At 45.8% G+C, this 20,949-nt stretch overlaps 1 protein-coding gene across 3 annotated transcripts in view; it reads right to left on the bottom strand.

Moving 5' to 3' along the window:
• The window catches only part of LOC110489896 (uncharacterized), a 59,202-nt gene that overhangs the window by 7,185 nt on the left and 31,068 nt on the right, over positions 1-20,949 (bottom strand). For 2 of the 3 annotated variants that reach the window (XM_021562862.3, XM_021562864.3), the window contains exon 2: positions 12,221-12,304. In XM_021562862.3, the coding sequence (XP_021418537.3) occupies positions 12,221-12,260 (40 nt within the window). In that variant the 5' untranslated portion in view covers positions 12,261-12,304. Of the gene's footprint in view, positions 1-12,220; positions 12,305-14,559; positions 15,126-20,949 lie in introns of those variants that run through there. The other variant, XM_021562863.3, reaches the window with a different exon arrangement.

Below are 20,949 nucleotides of genomic sequence, written 5' to 3'. Positions count from 1 at the left end.
CACAAAATGGTTTAACCTGGAATCAAAAAGGGTTCTCCCGTGGGAACAGCCAAATAACCTTTTCTTGTACTTTTTTACCCCTTTTTCTCCCCAATTTCATGGCATCCAATTCGTAGTTACAATCTTGTGAATTGAGAAGCGAATGTCAAGAGTCATGCATCCTCCAAAACACAACCCTGCCAAGCCGCACTGCTTCTTGACACACTGCTCGCTTAACCCGGCAGCCCAAAGTCAGCTTGCAGGCGCCCGGTCCGCCACAAGGAGTCGCTAGAGCGCAATGGGACAAGGAAATACCGACCGGCCAAACCCTCCCCTAACCCAGAACGACGCTGGGCCAATTGTGTGCCACCTCGTGGGTCTCCCAGTCACGGCCGGCTGTGACACAGCCTGGGATCTAACCCAGGTCTGTAGTGGAGCCTCAAGCACAGCGATGCAGGGCCTTAGTCCGCTGCGCCACTCGGGAGTCCCGAAGAACCCTCTTTTTAACTATATTTTTCTTCTTCTAAGAGTAGAGATGAAATCTCTGTGTATGGAGGAGTGTTGGGGAGAAAGTGAAAGAGAGAGAAGAAAAAGAGAGGATGTTAAAGGAGCTGAAAAGACAGACAAAACAGTGTTAGACCTACAGTCATTCCTCTTGAATCTGTTCTACAAGTCAGTTACGACTATTGACTACGAAAGGCTATTTATTCTGTCCTTATTCTTAGTATTAGTCAGATTCTTAGCCTTATTCTTAGTCTCACTGAGCTGCTACACCTTTAGATGTGCCTCACCTTAGGTCAGACAACCCACACACAGGAAAGCAGCTGGGGTGCCTGGCTTATCTACGCTTTGGAAACACACCACCAACCCACACAATCAGTCGTACACACACACACACACACACACACTGATTCTCAATGCTACCCATATGACCCAGGTGTTGAAGTTATCGTATCACCATGGTGCTGCCTTGGTAACTATGGAAACCAAGTTTCCCTTTTCCAAACGAATGAAGAGAGCCAGGAAAACTACTACATATACTGTAATACTGTATGTACAGATGGAGAAAATAAAATATAGAAATAAATCACAGAAGATAAGTATGATCAAGGAGAAAGAATAGCATTAAGAGAAAGAATAGTATTATGAGGGTAACAGCACACATCCACAATCTCAAACACTGTACTGATAGAATAGTACCCCCTCTTAACTCCATCATATACCAATACTCAGCATCACACATCCCTATACACTCGTTTCCTTCAGTCCATTATGTGATCCAATACCATGCAAAGGCCTGGAAGCATAGGCCGTTTAAACGTTATCTTAACTTAGTGTGCGTCCCAAATGGCACCCTATTACCTATATAGTGGATTTCTTTTGATCAGGGCCCACATGGCTCTGGTCCAAAAAATAATGCACCACATAGGGAATAGGCTGCCATTTGGGACGCAAACGCTATCAAAGCTTCTCCGGCTCGCTAGGTACTGTATGAGAGGGTCCTCTTTCCTCTGCCTTCTATTTACCAAGCCTGTCACGTCCCTAATGCAGAGAGGAGCCTATTCCAGACACTCCAGACCCATAACCGGGAGATAACAAAGACGGGATAGTTTGATTTATGACTAGTGCTCTCAAGAGAGATGGCCGCAAGGCAGGGAGACCATATACTCTCTCAGAAATAGCCCAACTCACCCTAGGTTTTGTAACCTCATATTTAGACCCATTGTTGACCCCCGATCTCCCCAGCCCATTGTTACTGTATTCAAGCCTCCAACACGCACAAACATTATAATCATACTCTGCATGTTTTTCTGTGACATATAGCTAGCTATAGTTCCATCCACGCAGATTAGAGTTGATAACTATAATGTTGATGGTGGGAGGCTGTTAGTAGACAGCTTATGCTACTGTGTTACTGCTATAGACTAAAGCATTGTACTACAGGCCAATAGAGTGTGATTGTGATAGCGACACTGTTTGCCATGCTGTGGTTTGGCCTCAGTCACACCCTCAATCAGGATCTAACCCCCCTGTCACAACACAACCTGGCAACCTGGCCCGGTCAGTCAGAAAAGTCTGAATAATACATGAGCTCCTGCTCCACTGGCAACAAAGTGGTGCGCACGCACGCGCACGCGCACACGCACACACACACACACACACACACACACACACACACACACACACACACACAGCTAACCTTGTGGGGACACAATTCAGTCCCATTCTAAATCCTATTTTCCCTAACCCCTAACCTGTGCTCTTACCCTAACCCTAGTTCCTAACCCTAAAGCTAACCCTTAACCCCCTGGAAATAGCATTTGACCTTGTGGGGGCTAACTTAATGTCCCCAGTTGGTCAAATAGTTTGTTAGTTTACTATTCTTGAAGAATAGTTAAACACTTCCACACACACACACACACACACACACACACACACACACACACACACACACACACACACACAGAGCCCTGGTGTGCTCCTCCTCATCTGCAATAAACATACTTATTAATATTCATCTGGGAACTTGCTGATCATCATGTTTTATTGAGCAGCATATCTAAAACATTAAAGGAGGCAAAACACTTTTTAAGTTTGGTAACATCAAAACATGTTGCATGATGTTCCTTGTCAGCCCGAGGAATAGTCAATATTTTGTGAAGTGTCTAGATTACTTGTGTGGAAGGCTACAGTATGTGTGGTTGAGTTAATCAATCAATGAAATACATCTAATCTTGAGAAGCACATGCACACACATGCATTCACACACACTAAAAAACAGATGGGAAAGGGGGATACCTAGTCAGTTGTACAACAGAATGCCTTCAACTGAAATGTGTATTGCGCATTTAACCCAGCCCCTCTGAATCAGAGGAATAAAATGGTATTGATTCTCCATAATCTCAAACTCCCCTTCTCCCTCCCTCTTCCATTTCATTGTGAATTTTCCTTCTCAGACAATAAAGATCTATTGAATTGAATTGAAATGTGTGTCTCTTCCGTACAGTAAGGTAAATGTGAGTATGCCTACTGGTGACTGCACACAGGGCTGAAGGTTAGTGAATACCAAGGACAACTACGATGGACCTCCAGTTATATCTGGGAGAGCCCTTCACCACTCATAACCCATGTCCTGCTTCTAAAGATTCCCTATGAAGACTGTGACTAAGTGTCCAAGGCCGCATCCCAAAATGGCAATATATTCCCTATACAGTGCTCTACTTTTGACCAGGTCCCAGTGCACTATGTAAGGATTACGGTGTCAATTGGGACTCAGCCGTGGTCAACTAAACTGCTGGCCTCTAAGAGAGTGGACGCAGCATGTGTAAAGTATGGTGCTGTTTATGTCATGGAAGGCGGTACGGTGAGGCATGAACCTAATACAAACAGCAGTACATTACAATACAGAATGGAATAAAACAGCTCCCCAAGCATGTGGGATGGCATCCCAAACCGAGCACTCCGTTCTGCCACGACTGGTCTCTTGGTCCTCCCGACCTCACGGGAGGGCAGCTCCCGCTCAGCCCAGTCCGAGCTCTTCTCTGTCCTGGCACCCCAATGGTGGAACCAGCTTCCCACTGAAACTAGGACAGCAGAGTCGCTGCCCTTCCGAAATCACCTGAAACCCTACCTCTTCAAAGAGTATCTTAAATAATCCCCCCCCCCCCCCCCCCTCCCCGATGAAAAATCATGAACCAACACTTTTCTGATAGTTGGTTGTCTTAAGATGAATGCAGAGGAGCTCTGTAGGTCACTATGGATAAGTCTGCTTAATTACTAAAATGTAAATGCTGTTTCTTTCGGGTGGGTTTTTGCGTGTGTGCGTGTGTGCGCGTGCGTGTTCACCGGTATGGGCTTGTGTGTGTTTCTGTTTCTATTTGCTGATATGTGTGTGTACCACTAATGTGTGTGTTTGTATGCGGCAGTGGGTTGAGCTGGGTGTGGCAGATTGAGCCATGTAATTTGTCACAGAGCTCCTCTGGCTGGCTGATGAAGTGAATGAGTAAGCAGGACAAACACAGATAGAGAACCTGGCTCTCTCCACTGTGGTACAGTGAGAGGAAATGAACTGGGAGTAAATGAACCAGTGAGATGATCGAGAGGCCAAGAAGAGTGAACAGGATTTTATTAACATCTATTATTGAGCGGGCTGAGGTAAGATGGTAACATGAGAAAGAGAGGGAGGAGGAGGAGGAGGAGATGCAAAGGAGGTAGCTGAGGAGAAGATGAGAGGGAGAATAGTGGTGGATGTGTGTGGTGGTTGATGGATGAGGCTGAAGCAACAGTGGTCAGGCAAAGAGAGCCAACTGGTGTGGGACAAAGACATGTTCAGGCAATATATCGCGTGTGTGTGTGTGTGTGTGTGTGTGTGTGTGTGTGTGTGTGTGTGTGTGCGTGTGTGCGTGTGTGTAAAATAGCCCCTTTGTTCCAAAACTCCAGAGGAAATAGTCTATTGTCTTCTCTTTCCTCATCCCTCTGTTTGGTTGAGATCCTCAAGCTAGTCTGGACTTGTCCACAAAGAGATTGCATTGGCACAGATGGTTTGGGAATGGTTACTAGATAGATTTCATTAAGTTATTGAGGATTTGGTTTACAGTTGAAGTCGGAAGTTTACATACACTTCAGTTGGAGTCATTAAAACTAGTTTTTCAACCACTCCACAATTTTCTTGTTAACAAACTATAGTTTTGGCAAGCAGGTTAGGACATCTACTTTGTGCATGATACAAGTAATTTTTCCAACAATTGTTTAGTGACAGATTATTTCATTTATAATTCACTGTACCACAATTCCACTGGGTCAGAAGTTTACATACACTAAGTTAACTGCGCCTTTAAACAGCTTGGAAAATGGCTTTAGAAGCTTCTTATTGAAGGTGGAGGTGGAGGTGTAGCTGTGGATTGGAGGTGTACCTGTGGATGTATTTCAAGGCCTACCTTCAAACTCAGTGCCTCTTTGCTTGACATCATGGGAAAATAAAAAAAGAAATCAGCTTAGACCTCAGAAAATAATTTTAGACCTCCACAAGTCTGGTTCATCCTTGGGAGCAATTTCCAAATGCCTGAAGGTACCACGTTCATCTGTACAAACAATAGTATGCAGGTATAAACACCATGGGACCACACAGCCGTCATACCGCTCAGGAAGGAGATGCGTTCTGTATACCAGTGATGAACGTACTTTGTTGCGAAAAGTGCAAATCAATCCCAGAACAACAGCAAAGGACCTCGTGAAGATGCTGGGGGAACAGGTACAAAAGTATCTATCCACAGTAAAACGAGTCCTATTTCGACATAACCTAAATGGCCGCTCAGCAAGGAAGAAACCACTGCTCCAAAACCGCCATAAAAAGCCAGACTATGGTTTGCAACTGCACATGGGGACAAAGATCATACCTTTTGTCGAAATGTCCTCTGGTCTGAAGAAACAAAAATAGAACTGTTTGGCCATAATGACCATCGTTATCTTTGGAGGAAAGAGGGGGAGGCTTGCAAGCCGAAGAAAACCATCCCATCCGTGAAGCACGGGGGTGGCAGCACCATGTTGTGGGGGTGCTTTGCTGCAGGAGGGACTGGTGCACTTCACAAATGTCATCATGAGGATGGAAAATTATGTGGATATATTGAAGCAACATCTCAACACATCAGTCAGGGAGTTAAAGCTTTGCCACAAATGGGTCTTCCAAATGGACAATGACCCCAAGCATACCTTCAAAGTTGTGGCAAAATGGCTTAAGGACAACAAAGTCAAGGTATTGGAGTGGCCATCACAAAGCCCTGACCTCAATCCTATAGAAAATGTGTGGGCAGAACTGAAAAGGCGTGTGCGAGCTAGGAGGCCCACAAACCTGACTCAGTTACACCAGCTCTGTCAGGAGGAATGGGACAAAATTCACCCAACTTATTGTGGGAAGCTTGTGCAAGGCTAACCGAAACATTTGACCCAAGTTAAACAATTTAAAGGCAATGCTACCAAATACTAATTGGGTGTATGTAAACTTCTGACCCACTGGGAATGTGATAAAAGAAATCAAATCTGAAATAAACCATTCTCTCTACTATTATTCTGACATTTCACATTCTTAAAATAAAGTGGTGATCCTAACTGACCTAAGACAGGGAATTGTTACTAGGATTAAATGTCAGGAATTGTGAAAAACTGAGTTTAAATGTATTTGGCTAAGGTGTATGTAAACTTCTGACTTCAACTGTACATGTAAAACGTAAGTGTCATGTATTGTCATGTTGTGTCTTTCTGTCCTTTCCTTTCACCCTGTCTCCCTCTGCTGGTCGTACTAGGTTACCGTTTCTGTCCCTCTTTCCCCCAGCTGTTCCTTGTCTTCTCTGACTACCTCATTCACCCCTTTTCCCACCTGTTCCCTTTTTCCCTCTGATTAGGTCCCTATATCTCTCTCTGTTTCTGCTCCTGTCTTTGTCGGATTCTTGTTTGTGTGTCTCATGCCTGAACCAGACTATCATCGTGTTTGCTGCAACCTTGTCCTGTCCTGTCGGAATCTACCTGTCCATCTGAGCCCACGTGTGTTCATCATTAAAGAAACTCTGTTTGTTAATTCGCTTTTGGGTCCTCATTCACGCACCTGACAGTAAGGTGGCTGAGGAGACGAATGACTGTTTCAGATGAAATACAGTACATCTTGACTCCATCTAACACAAGACAAAGGACACAGAGGTACTTGACTCGCTTTAAGGTTGCTAGTACATTTGCGTGAAAGACCTTGTCTCAACACCAACACCATCTACAGGTCTAGGAAGTGGGCAGCTAACGCCACTATTGCAAGCTACAGCCTGCTAGAAAAAAAAAGACAAGGTAAATATGACTGTTAAAATTACATTCTGATTTATGTCAGTGATATTAACCAAAAACCTATTTCCATTAACCCAGTCCAGAGATTTATCATGGGGATGGGCAATTTATGCAGTAAACTTGCATAAGAAGCTAGTGATATTCATGTATAAGTCCTCCATTGATGAGATGGAGGGAAATGGAACATTAATAAATCATTGGGCTGGCTGCTGCGTCTTGTGCACTTGATCCAATAGCGTTGTCCCCCCATCTTGCTGTCCCCGTTCCATCATTCAGTATTAGAGTCAAGGGCCTAGAAAGCCAAGATGGCTGCTCGGGCATAGGATGTTATTGAGTTTGAGGCCTAGTGAAATGAATGCATCCTAATGAAGAAAATGATCAAATCCTCTACATTCTGCCACATTCTCATTGGTCAGTCTTTACTCAAGCTACTAAGCCCACACTCTTTAAAAAAAAGTGCTATCTAGAACCTAAAAGGGTTTTTCGGCCAGCTGTGCCCCATAGCAGAACCCTTTGAAGAACCCTTTTTGGTTCCAGGTAGAACACTTTTGGGTTCCATGTAAAAACCCTTTCCACAGAGGGTTCGATGTGGAACCCAAAAGAGTTCTACTTAGAGCCAAAAAGGGTTCTCCGTTGGGGACAGCCCAAATAACCCTTTTTTCTACAGAGTGTACCAACTGGTGTAGGGGGATAATAGTGTGAGATGTAGCCTACAGTACTGCATCCTATATCCACCAGACCAGGCTAATCAATCATAGAAGAGAATCCACTTAGTGTGTGTAGTGGAGAACAGATCAGTGGATATCCCTCGCCTACCTATGTAATCAATCATGAGAGAGAGACACTCTCACTCTCTCTCTCTCTCTCTAACTCTCTCTCTCGCTCTCTGAAGGAGAAATCTCCAGTCTGCCTATGTGGCAGGAGCCCAGTTGTGCTGCATCATCAGTAGTCGGTCGGTCAGTCACAGCGTTTCATTTAGCAAATCCCAGGAAATCTGACATTCCCCAAAATAGGTCCTATAATACGCAGCATCATCCATCGACAACATTCAATCCCTGGTGGCTGTTCTGTAGGCGCTATTTCTAAACTGCACAGCACAGTTTACCCTCTCCAAATCCTCACCTTCACCATTAGTAGGTCAAATCACTAAACTGACCTAAGATCAGTGTCTAAGGGGCATCTTCTCCAAGTTTAACACGCACATCATTCACTGTGATGCCACAGGTGCAAATAATCATAATATCACATCATTAGCTGCTGGTGTATAGGCTAAACATGCATGGGTTGATATTGTATTGTAAACACTGTGGGCACTGATGCATAGCAGTTAGTGATTAAGGATGCCCTCACCGCCCAGTCCCCTATGGACTGTGTTAAGGCTCGTTTATACTAATTGCTAATATGGTGCGCCGCGGATGCTAAGTCCATGGGATGCTCTGTGAGTCCACACGGGAGTTAGGAGGGTTGTCTCTACAGCATCGATCAGAATACCAATAAGGTTCCATCTCAAATCTCAAAAAACTCAAACTACACATGCACGCACACACACAAACATAGCCAGCAGCATACCACCCTGCATCCCTCTGCTGGCTTGCTTCTGAAGCTAAGCAGGGTTGATCCTGGTCAGTCCTCCCAATGCCAAGGGCATCCCAATGCCCAGGGCAGTGATTGGGGACATTGCCCTGTGTACGGTGCCGTCTTTCGGATGGGACGTTAAATTGGCGTCCTGACTCTCTGTGGTCACTAAAGATCCCATGGCACTTATTGTAAGGGTAGGGGTGTTAACCCCGGTGTCCTGGCTAAATACCCAATCTGTCCCTCATACCATCACGGTCACCTAATCATCCCCAGCTTACAATTGGTCATTCCTCTGCCTTGTAACTATTCCCCAGGTTGCTGCTGTAAATGAGAATGTTATCAGTCAACTTACCAGGTAAAATAAGGGTTAAATAAAAACACACAAACACTCAGCTCATATTTGTAAATAAAGCTTGACGGAGTCGAATGAAAGTAGATGTTGGGCTTCTTTTGACGATGTGATTTGTGGAGAAGAGCCTGTGCATTTCACCTCATCTTTAACATGCAATCTGAACAGACCAGATCAACAGATCAAACTGATGAGATTCTTCACAGCAGGGGCACAAAAAGCCCCTTATCCCCAGTCAGACCTGTGGCGGGATTTGATTATCAAGCCTGTCCATGCTATTCCAATTATGACCTAGCTGCAGTAGTCAATAGGTGTTACTGATGTCACCTACAATACAGTATGTGATCTGACAGTTGATTGGTGAGGAGATTGTATTGGTATTCGTAAGTCACTCTGGATAAGAAAAACATTTTGAGTCATCAAAACAAGGGACTGGTTTTCCATCCGTTTCCAGTTTAATCCCCAGTGTGGGTCCGGGGGATATACAATGGGATGAGGGTCAATTCATACAAACAAAAATGTAAACAGCATCTCTCCTTTAAGTCCAATACATTTATTCAAACATACTTATTTCTAGCAGCTACGTGCAATCACCCTTAATGAACTCTGTTTTCAGGTTAGGAACTATTCTTGAACAACAATTGTTTTCAGCCGGGAATTAAACAAACTGTCAGTCAGAGGTGTAAAGAGAGTGCATCTTTAAAAGTGGCGTCAACAGACAAATTCCACTGGTCTGCTGGTTGGGTGTGCCCGGCTCGCCTGCCAATCTATGGGGGAGAGTGGTTATCCCAGGGGGCTGAGGGATAGATGGGGCACATCCTGTGGACCGCTGGGACTGGGGGGGGAGATGGGTTACGTCGGCACAGATGTGAGCTCTGAGAGATTCTATGGTACCGTTCCAAAAAGTACCCTATTCCCTACTTAGTGCCGTAGGCCCTGGTCAAAACTAGTACACTATATAGGGAATAGGGTGCCAGTTGGGATTCATCCTATCACACAGTGGGATGATATCTTCCTGTTTGAATGTTCTGTAAAGCTTGTCAGATTAGGTGACCCCCTCCCCCCCACACCTTTTACAACACGGACATGTTTATCCCAGATCCACTCTGTCAGAGACCTGAGGAATGAGAGACAAGGAGGATAGCAAGGCCCTCTGATGTTTACTGGGGTATTGATTTAGTAGGACAGTAGTTGCCTGGTTGACTGGGGGCTGTAACAGCAACTGGGCCACAGGGCCAGGTCCGGTCGGTTTAAACAGGAAGGAAAGACATAAACTAGGAAGTTATTTGGGCTCTGGGGAGAACATTGAGTCACGAAGGCTGAGAAAAACAACGCAATAAAGTAGACCGGCAGCACTGTACCGCTCACACGTAATGTATAAGTTATTCAAGATATTACGGCGGCGTTATGACATTATTACAAGCACAATGTAGTGCCACAATAGAACCCAACCAAAAGGCGAGGAGCGCGGCCCTGCAACTCAGATTAGGGAGATTTCTCATAGCTTGCAAATCACTCTAAACGCTCTCACAGATAAGCATTTTACGAGCTGACGGCACAATGTAATTTGCACTTGAGTCAAGGAGATGGAAGGAATTGCCGTACTGGGAAGGAATTGGATTGAGGACAGAGGGCAAAACAAACGTTTTCTGAAAACAAACAGTACGTTTTCTGTGGCTTCAGGTGGGCCTGTACAGACAACCATGTTGAGACATGGAAGGAAAGAGAGAGCGAACAGAGAAGAAAAAACACCACAGGAAAGAAGGATTGGGACCAAAGGAAATGGGAGTACAGTGTGATAATATCCTGATATCATCCCACTCTCTGTGCTCTCTGAAACCCCTCTCCACAACCAACGCTATAGGCCAACTCATAAAATGAACAAAAATTAACTACCAAGAATTCTCAATGAGCATTGTTCAATTCAGTTGAAATTGACCCAAACTCTGGTTAATATTACGATAATTTTATTTGCCAATTTATTTATTTGGCCAACCTAAATTTGACTTATACCTTATCTGAAAGACACACATACACAGGTAGGAGAGGGGGCTCCCACACTGGGCACCCATGGAGCAATTGTTGTGGGGTGCCTTGCTCAAGGACACAATGGCAGGCAATGGCATCTAGGATTTGATACCAGCAGACCCCTCCAGACCTGGGATTCAAACTGGCAACCCTCCAGTTGCTAAAGTAGCTCGCCTCTCTAACCGCTAGGCTACATGCCGCCGCTGGCAGGTACAGGCCAGAATGAGAAATGAGAATAGTCTGTTCTACAGAAAGGCAGCAGGAGTCTCTGGTGGGCTTCTCTGTCTAGACACAAGAACAAGGTACCTAGGATACCCCCCCAAATAGCACCCTATTCCCTATATAGTGTAGTACTTTTGAACAGGGTAGTGCAATATATAGGCAATAGGGTGACATTTAGGATGCAGAGAGTTGCGTGTGAAGAGTCTGGGGAGAGGCAGGCCACAGCTGTGACTCACACAGCACATCTAAGTGAAAAATACCACCTGGACCGTCAATGTTGGGTTCCACAGAAAACTGATGAAACCTCTCAAAAAGAGGCGACAGATCATTTGGTACGAAGAACCACGCGGTACCAAAAACAAACGGCAAAATGAGAAAAAAATAATAATCATCTCATTCTATGATTTCACATATCCTACCTTTCTGAGCCAGAGAATGCTAAGAAATAGTTTCCTTGCCAAAGGTTCCATTATTTCCGTGGCTGTACCCTGTTCTCAACCCAGCACCACTGGAGAACATAGTACAGCATTGGGACACTTTGACTGGACCATCCGTTCTTGAGTATACAACAGCATACCCTATAGGAGGCCTCCTGAGCAGTCAACAACCTTCATGTATCTGCTGTGTGATATGATTGAGTTAGATTAGTCAGGCCCAGCCTTTAACCTTGTTGCTCTGTTCTGAGCCATGGGGCACAGGGTGAATCATATCATAGTAGAGATGAGCAACCTGCTCCACTAACAGCCTGTGGTAATGTCAGTGGTTCAGCCTGACCCCATGTTCCACATTCTGCTCTGGACACCTGCCAGACAATCACACCACTCCACTCTCCCCCGGCCCTGCTAATATTCTTAGAATGTTAATCAGCATATACTGTATGATATGATTATGTAACGCAGAGGTAGATAAGGATGAGTCACACACTGCGAGTACAATACCCGTTCTCTGTCTACATGGAATCGGCCGAGACTGTGTTTTGAAGGTCCTTTTCTTGTAGCTGTTATCAGCACTGTTATTGTGCCTTCACTTTAGCTGTTTTCTGTCTCACTGGACTCTATTCTACTGGGCCCGTACCTGTGGCTAATGTGCAGTTTTACAAGTTTGGCTAATGTACAGTAAGCCCGTAGCTTAGCTGTGCTGTTCGTACTGAACTGTAGTCATGTCACGTGTGCTATGAGTGTCAGTAATGATTTGACTGTATCCTATCTCAGCTATGAGGACCCAGCCATGTCTACTCACTCAGCAGCTGGCGGCGCAGGACCTGCAGGCTTCTCTTCATGGTATCATGTGGTCCGGCTCCTCCTCCACAGTGCTCATGGTTCTCTGTGGAACACAACCAGACCAGAGAGACAGACTGAGATACGGCACCGCGGTCAGGAAGCACGGTCAGACACTGATGTGATTAGGTGAGGACATAGAGGGGGGGGGGGGGGGGCGCGAGAGAGAGACAGAGAGAGTAAGAAAGAAGAGAGAGCGAGAGAGAGAGAAAGAAAGAAGAGTGAGAAAGAGAAAGAGAGAGAGAGAGAAAGAGAGAGAGAAAGAGATTGATCACATAGCCAGGTGAGGGGATATCCATTGAGAGACAGAGAGGACAGACAGAGAGACTGATATAGAGAGAAAAATACAGCCAGTGACAGATCAGGACAGACAAGACGATGTTTACAATTCCCAGTCAGGTCACAAACAGGAAAGAACTCAACAAAAAAAAAATACCCTCTGACAACAATAATAAATATTCACCATGACAGGCATAAATACTTAGCCATGGAAAAGTAACATAAATCAAGGTTGGATTAGACCATTAATGTACAGGGTGGTCATTGTGTATTTGGCTCCTGAACACTGGCTATGTATGAAATGCAGTACGCTGCACTCACTGCCTAGGCTGGTCAGTAAAACCAATCATGGGTCGTTAAACATTGATCAGTAGGGCGTGTAGTGTGTACTGAGCTATATATCACTAGACTGTATGCTAACTTCCAGGGGTAGTCTTTAGAAGTGACAGAAGTGATAGTACCTTGATAAATGAAAGGAAAGGCCCACACGCGCGAGCTGTGAGCACACAAATTATTTTCACCTCTGGAAAAGCTTGCCTGTGTATGTGTGTTTGTGTGTGTGTGTGTGTATGTGAGAGAGAGAGATTGTATATCCATGTGTTGCCCTGTCTTTGGGGAATAAACACACCTTCACGTCCCCTAAGGTGAATCCCCAATGCATAAATAATCTGGTGGCAGTGGCGAGTGTGAAATTGGATTTGTGCCCCCTAGGACGACGGGGTCTGGATGTGGGCAACCTGTGGATACGTCCCAAATGGCACCCTATTTCCTATATAGTGCACCACCTATATAGTGCACCACTACAAAAGTAGTGCACTATAAAGGGAAAAAGGTTCCACTCGAGACGCACCCTGTGTTTCTCTGAAAGCGCAACGCAATGAGAGGGGAAAGGATAAGCAAACAAGCACAGCAACACTGATAATTTCATAATGTATTGTTCCTTATGAAAATAATCCCTTTCATAAAAGACTGGATTGAAATACGCACGCTGCAGGCTGCAACTCAATTACCAGTCATATTGATATTTGGCCAGTCGAATGCCAAAACAAGAGACTGGCCCACTGTGAGAATGCCCATTTTGGGCAATTTCACTGGGGGTTGTCTCTCTCCTCTCCTCTTTTTCTCTCTCCCTCCCTCATCTCTCTCTCTAACCCCTGCTCCCCCCCCTCCCTCCCCGCTCTCTACCTCTTTCTAGGTGCATTAGCATCATGCTCCAGGGCTAATGAGCGGAGTGGTGGTGAGTGTTTAAGGAGTACAGCTGAACCTCTCCAGTGTCCACAGTGATTACACATCATCACCCGTACTGGCTACCAGACTACCTTTCATTCACACAGGGCAGAGGAGGTGGAAGAGGAGGAGGAGGAGGGGGAGGAAGAGAAAGAGGAGGGGGAGGAGGGGTGAGCGGTGAATCATATCCACCTGCTATGATGGCACATTAGCTACAGGTGCATGCCACGACTTGTCCATACACAGAGAGAGCGGGAGAGCGAGAGAGCGAGATATGTGGAGAGGCTGTGGATTTAACTACGATAGAGGAAAGGAGAGTATGGGAAAAGCCCCTCAGACCCCGGGCAGAGTTCAGCTAGACACAGAGAGTAAGAGAGAGAGAGATTATGTATTATGTCCTTAAAGTCCAGGAGCTGGATAGGACAAATAGTCCAGAAACAGAGGATTACGTCCGGGTTGAAATATGACTCAAGATACCTACCCAAAGATGTAAACACGGTGAGTAAATCACCGATCAACACAGATACCGTTGGTCTGTGTCTTTTCAGTAATGTCAGGGAGAGCTAGCAGCTCCATGGTATTCCAAAATTTTACAGGAGAATAACAAACGAACCACTGCATGGCAACTGACACACACACACACACACACACGCAGAGCGTGGCCATTGCCATGACAACACTAATAGTACATTGTATTCAAATCTCCTTGCCGAGGACAAATGGGACTCCATCAGAGAGAAAAAAATTCAATAATCCCATCATTTCTAAGAGAGAAAGACTAAATAAAGCACTCACCATTGGGACTGGGAGAATATGACTTTCAGAAACAATCCCTCTCCTCATAGCAATGCAGCGGTCTTTGTGTTTGGGCTCATGTTGACAGCCCTTTGGGTCCCCAAAATGCCTTTGCTGCTGCTGCTGCGACTTGGAGAGTGCAGCTCTGAATAGTGAACCTGGAGGGGCGCACAGAGTTTAAGCCCCAGCCAAGGTCACTCGAGACGGGTTAATGAAATAAATCTGTCACTCTGTCGCCACCAGGGTGCAAGCGCGCAAGGATAACAATGCCTTTACATTTTGGACTTCCCTCTATTTTACTGTAGGGGTCTAGCGTCTAAGGATCTGGCTCGGCGCCTGCATGAATCTGCACCTTCCCTAACGAAGGAGGAAAGAGGGCAAGGAAGGAGGGAGTAAGGGAGTCACTGAACGAGTGGACAGGGCTGTGCTCTCATAACAACCCACAGATAACCCAAAGACCTAATCACACTCTTTTATGGGAGCTGATATTTTCCTCCCTCCAATGCGATGTTCTCACGGCTAGGTTCATCTGCTGGTTCCAGCTGCATTTGAATGAACACACTGTCTCAAATAGCACCCTAAGGGCACTACTTTTGACCAGGGCCCTACGGGTTCGGTCAAAAGTAGTGCACTGTGTCGGGAATAGGGTGCCATTTGGGACGCAGGCACTGTGAAGGCGGTCGGGAAATGGAGACATGCTCCTGAGTCAAATCTCAGTCATAAAGTAAGACAAATCTGAGAAAATGTGGAGGTGTTACATTGACTTCTTTCTTTCTTTCTTTCTTTCAGATAGCTGAAAAACGTTATAGAGGTAACAACTTTCCCATTTCTCCACCATTTTAATATCCAAACTCACTGTGGAGTTAAAAATAGGTCCATTTACAGTAAGGCCACCATGGCAGCCCCAAGGGACAAACAATGTGTCAATCCCAAATTGCACCCTATTCTCTATATAGTACACTCTCTACAGTGCACTACCCATAGGACTCTAGTCAAAAGTAGTGCACTATAAAGGGAATAGTGTGACATTTTGAAAACAGACCAGTTAACATTAGAGGAGTGGATTTACAGTGGACCTCATTGGCATAATCTCAAGGGATTTGGTGATTGCAACAACACCGTGATGTCTATCTCGATCTCCTCCTCCCAGCAGACCAGACAAAAGTGAGGCGCCTTCATGGCATTCACCCTTTGATTATGTTTCTTTCGCTCCTTTGATGGGAATCAGTAAACAGTTCCTGATACCTCCTCACACATCAGGCCTTGTCTCTCCATGTGTTTCCTGTGCTGTTGTTGTTGGGGCTTTGGGGCCTCAGAGGGCCTCAGTTTGGGCTGTGGTGACTTAGTAGTGCTGAGCAGTGATGTCTCTGGGGCCCCTCCTCCCTCGACTTCCTCCCCTCAGTCTTACTTGTCCTATTAGTGACCTCACAGTAGACCAAAGGCTGCTGGGCTTTCATAACAGGAATTCAAGTAAGACCCTGCTGAGGCTGATCCCCACTGGGCAATAGACCAGGGGCCTGATTACAATGAACAATTCCATTATGAAACAAATAACACTTATTCTTCAAGCATGAGCCACAACAACAGCTGGGGCCAGTGAGCAGTGACTCAACCACAGAGCAGCCGATTGGTTGTTGGTGCCCCTGGAGTACTGCTGCGATCACTTAATTGGCTGGCCAGTCAGACAAAACAAATGTAATGTTTACTACAGTATCGATTTGCTCCAATAACAGTCCCTGGTGATATAGCACTAGGTATTTACCGCAAGCTCTATAGAAAGAAAGTATTGGTTCTTCAGTATCCCATTTCTCCTCTCCACCACGCCAAATGTGTATCTGCAGGATGCTATGGTGCTGAGTCACTGTCAGTGCTGTGAGTAGACGCTGCCGTCCATGGCCCTGATGGCAGGATGAGTTGCGGTTGCTGTGTCATGCAGGCTGGTGGCGGTTGGTGTCGGCTGCGCGGGTCATCAATCAGCGCCACCAAGTCCCCCCCCACCCCTGCCGCCCAGCTAATACATGGCAGGCCATTAAAAGGAGTGTCAGCATGACGTTCACCTCACCACGGGGGGGAGGTGGGAACACATCATTACTTCCTGTCACCCTTACTGACTAACTGGTCTGGCTACATGAGTCTCTTACCTAATCATTGGGGATTCTCACATACTGTGCTGTACTGTCTGTCTGTCTGTGTCTGTCTGTGTGTCTGTCTGCACATCTCCAAAACCAGTCCACACCCTTTAGAGTAAATGGATAGAAAGGAGTAGAAACAGCTGTTTTATAACGTTGCTATAGTCCCCTCATAAGCGGCTCGTACGTAGCAACTCTGTCCTAATCGTACAAGAAGCGTATCGTAATAGCCACAGTAATTAGTGCGCAAAATGCCTCTGCACGAACATTAATCACCAAGAGACACCACTGCCATAAAACACAACCGTTACAACCCTGTTCCACATTCACGGAACTGTGGCTGTCAATTCCCATTCCTCTCCCTGGGTTAGAGGCTAAGTTAACATCAGTAATGCAAGGCAGAGCAGTGTAGCACCAGAGATGACACACCTGCCAAAAGCAATGCGTGTGACATGGAGCATGGCAGAATAGTGAGTGGGCACCTGTTTAGTGTGTGTGTCAGTGTGTGTGCGGTCTGCTCCTCAGGCTGACTCTGCCAGCTGAGCTCTCATAACCACCCACCCGCACACACACGCACGCACGCACGCACGCACGCACGCACGCACACGCACACGCACACGCACACGCACACACACACACACACACACACACACACACACACACACAAACACACCTCAACCTGAATGTGTCTCTTACTCATTCACTTGCCTCCACTCAGTAAAAGCCACAGCGGTACTTGCCTGCAGTAGAAAGGAAAGTTAAGGGGAGTGCAACAACAACATGTTCATCCTCCCCATGAATCACTAGCCAAGCCTGTCCTCTGACTAAGACCATTCATCAGGGGAACTGTGACCATGGTCCTGGGTGCGTCTGATTCGTCTCACACTATGGTTTCAACTCTTGCTGAGCACCTGCACAGTGCCAAACTCCTGGAAGCTGTCAACCATTATACCGGTGCCTAATCACCAAATGACTTTCGACCCGTTGCCCTCATGCCACTGCTGGCCAAATGCATGGAGAGGGTTGTCAGGGAGCACCTTACCCTATCACCCTGTCAACTGGACCTGCTACAGTTTGCCTATAAGGCACAGAGTGGGACTGTAGGATAGTACCCTGACCTTGGTGAACATGGTGTCTAGTCACTTTCAACATGCTAAATCATATGCACACATTATATTTATTTTAGTTCAGCTTTCAATACAATGCAAATATACACACTGCTGAAACGACGACTGGACCTGAACGTCAACAGTGGCCTCGCATGTTGTATCAAGGACTTTTTAACTGACCGCCCGCAGAGGGTTCTCCTGAACGGGGCCCTCTCTGGTGAACTGATCCTGTACACAGGGGTGCCCCAGGGGTGTGTCCTTTCACCGCTGTTGTTCTCTATCTACACTAACGAGACAAAGACCCAAAGGAAACAATGTGAGCCTTTTCAAGAACGCAGATGACATGGCTGTGGTGGGACTATTTTTTAAAGATGCTACGTCAGACGGGGACAGCTGTTTTAAACAGGCCAACAACCTTCAAGAATGGTGCCGGTTAATTGCCTTCCACATTACTGTGGACAAGACAAAGGAGCTGATCATCAATGGCAAGGACCTGCCAATGTCCCAACAACTCTCTCTGAACAAGCAACCAGTAGAGGTGGTTGAGTGTTTTAAATATCTAGGGACACAAATTGATTAAAAGTTGGGATTTACAGAGAATGCAGAATGTTTTTTTTTAAGGCATGCCAGCGCCTGTTTTAAACAGGAAATTGACGGGTTGAAGGGATGTTCTGGAGAAGTTGTACAGCAGTCTGGTGGAGAGCATCCTCACGTTCGATATGATAGTCTGGTATGGCAATCTGAGCGTGAGGAGCAAAAGCAAACTGCCCAGAATAGTAAACACAGCCAGCAAAGTAATCGGTCGACCACAGGCCCATTTGAGCAGTCTGTTCCACCAGGCAACCAAAAGGGAAGGCACTGGCTGTCGTTGACGACCCCTCCCACCCACACCCTCACGTTCGAGAGCTTCCCTCTGGCCGGCGCTTCAGAATGCCCATGCCCAAGAAGAACGCGTTCAAACATTAATTCGTTCCTTGTGCTGTTGGACGACTAAATGCAACATAAAATGTATCGGCATATGCACTTATCTATTTCTCTATTTTAACAGTGCAGGGCAGCGGTCAGTTGTGAGTAAATGTATCAAAGTCCTCTATGTTTTTAGGTTATGCAGTATGATGGGTTGACTGGTTTAAATGTGTGTTATGTGAGAATATATGTGTATTTGATCCTTTTTAATGTAAGGTGATGGCAAAGAAAACTTGTAATCCTGGATGGACAATAACGTTTTATTCTATTGTAAGGTACAGCTCCCATAGACTTCAAATAGTATTATGGTTAGCCACAAAGATGATGCTGTGGACCTTAATAAGATGACCAAGCAGGGTAATAGGGCATTCAATTGGGAAGGATGGGGCTCCCCCAGAGTGTAGACGGACAGTGTCACTATACAGGGAACAGGGTGTCATCGTGAGTGACACAGGCTGCAGTTTGTCTGGAACACACACTTTAGTACAGGGGCCACAAGGTGACACACATATGGGGCCATGGGAGGGTCACTCTGAGTTACCGTTACATAAGGTGTCAACCCTCCCTGACTCACTGACTGACTGAATAACAGACCCACTGCATGCCACAGAATGGCAAACGATCGCAATGATCTGCAGGCACATTGCCAACACCAATAATGGGATATATATAGATATAGGCAAGGGTGCACAGACACACACACACACACACACACATACACTCAGTGTGCTAGTCCTATTATCAATCTCTGACATTAATCTGAGACGCCCAACATCCAGACATAGCATGGCTGTCATTTAAAGGGAAAATGTATTTTCACAAACATGCCTTCTGTCCCTTTGGAGTTATTGGGCCGAGCGGTAAAGACAGAGATCGGGATGCAGGGCGTCTCTCTCTCTGGCAGCGTCTCAATCGTAAATATCTCTCTCCCTCGATCGGTCTCTCTTTCTCCCTTCTCTTTCCTCTCTCTCTATCCCCATCTTTCTCCCCCTCTCTCTATCTCCCTCTCCTCCACCTTGTATCTGTCCTTGTGTGACCCTGCAGACAGTAATGATACAATTGACTGCTGCTGTGTTGTGCTGGTGCTGCTGACTAACAGTAAAGTGAAGCTAGCAGCGCGCCACGTCCCGCTACGCCTGTCACAATCACTAAGAAAGTAATACCACAGAAAAATAGAGAGCATGGGGCTGACACCTAAATTCACCACTTTACACAAAGCGTGATGACGCCTGTCAGAATTTCCTGGAGTGTCTGGTAGCATCCCAAATGGCACCCTACTCCCTGCATAGTGCACTGCCTTTGACCAGAGCCCTCTGCACTATGTGGGGAATAGGGTGTCATTTGTGATGGAGACTCAGTAGTCTGTCCCTGAATCGGTAGGCACAGCATGCACCCTGGAGAGTGTGAAGACAGGAGCATTTAAAGTGAAGTATTTCAGAGTCGAATCTACTTCTGAGACTACACTAGACAGGAGTGAAGTGAACATGAGTGTATTATAGCTCAGCAAAAGGCAGAATGACAACATCGAAAGACAGAGAGCCTGGGTAGGAGCTAGCTATTAGCATCGCTATATAGGCTAGCAAACACTTGTGTCTGATATGAGGCTCCCTGTGGGAATAGCCTAGCTAGCAGTGGAATTTTACAGCTGCCCCACCGCACCATAGAGTCGTCTGATATTAATATCTTCATCTTTGATCACCAAAGGGAGGCTTGTAATAAGAAGGCTCCCATGGGGGCAGAGGGTGGCGCGCTAAAAAATAAACAACATCCACAAAAAAGCGGTCTGCTTCAGTCGAGATGAAAAAGTACAATTATAAACTGGGTGGTTTGAGCCCTGAATGCATTCCACGGGTATGACAAAACATGTATTTTTACTGCTCTAATTACATTGGTAACCAGTTTATAATAGCAATAAGGCACCTTGGGGGTTTGTAGTATATTGGCCATATACCACACCTCCTCGGGCCTTATTGCTTAAGTATATGTTGTCTGCAAAACGCTCTCAGAATGATATAGCTAGAGAGAATCACTCGATTTGGGGAACTTGCTGTGCTTATTGTGAGGTATTTTGCTCTCTTTTGCTTTATTCCCCCCACTGTTCATGCTGCATCTGTCGATTCATGATGAAGGGAATAAGAATTATGTTGATAATCTAATTGACTTAATTTCTCCCATCCAAGTGAAAG

The sequence above is a fragment of the Oncorhynchus mykiss genome, chromosome 15, assembly GCF_057628025.1.
Source record: "Oncorhynchus mykiss isolate SJ-2025 chromosome 15, ASM5762802v1, whole genome shotgun sequence".
Taxonomy (NCBI): domain Eukaryota; kingdom Metazoa; phylum Chordata; class Actinopteri; order Salmoniformes; family Salmonidae; genus Oncorhynchus; species Oncorhynchus mykiss.
Note: the sequence above shows the minus strand (reverse complement) of the source record. Positions and strands in the feature narration are given on the sequence as shown.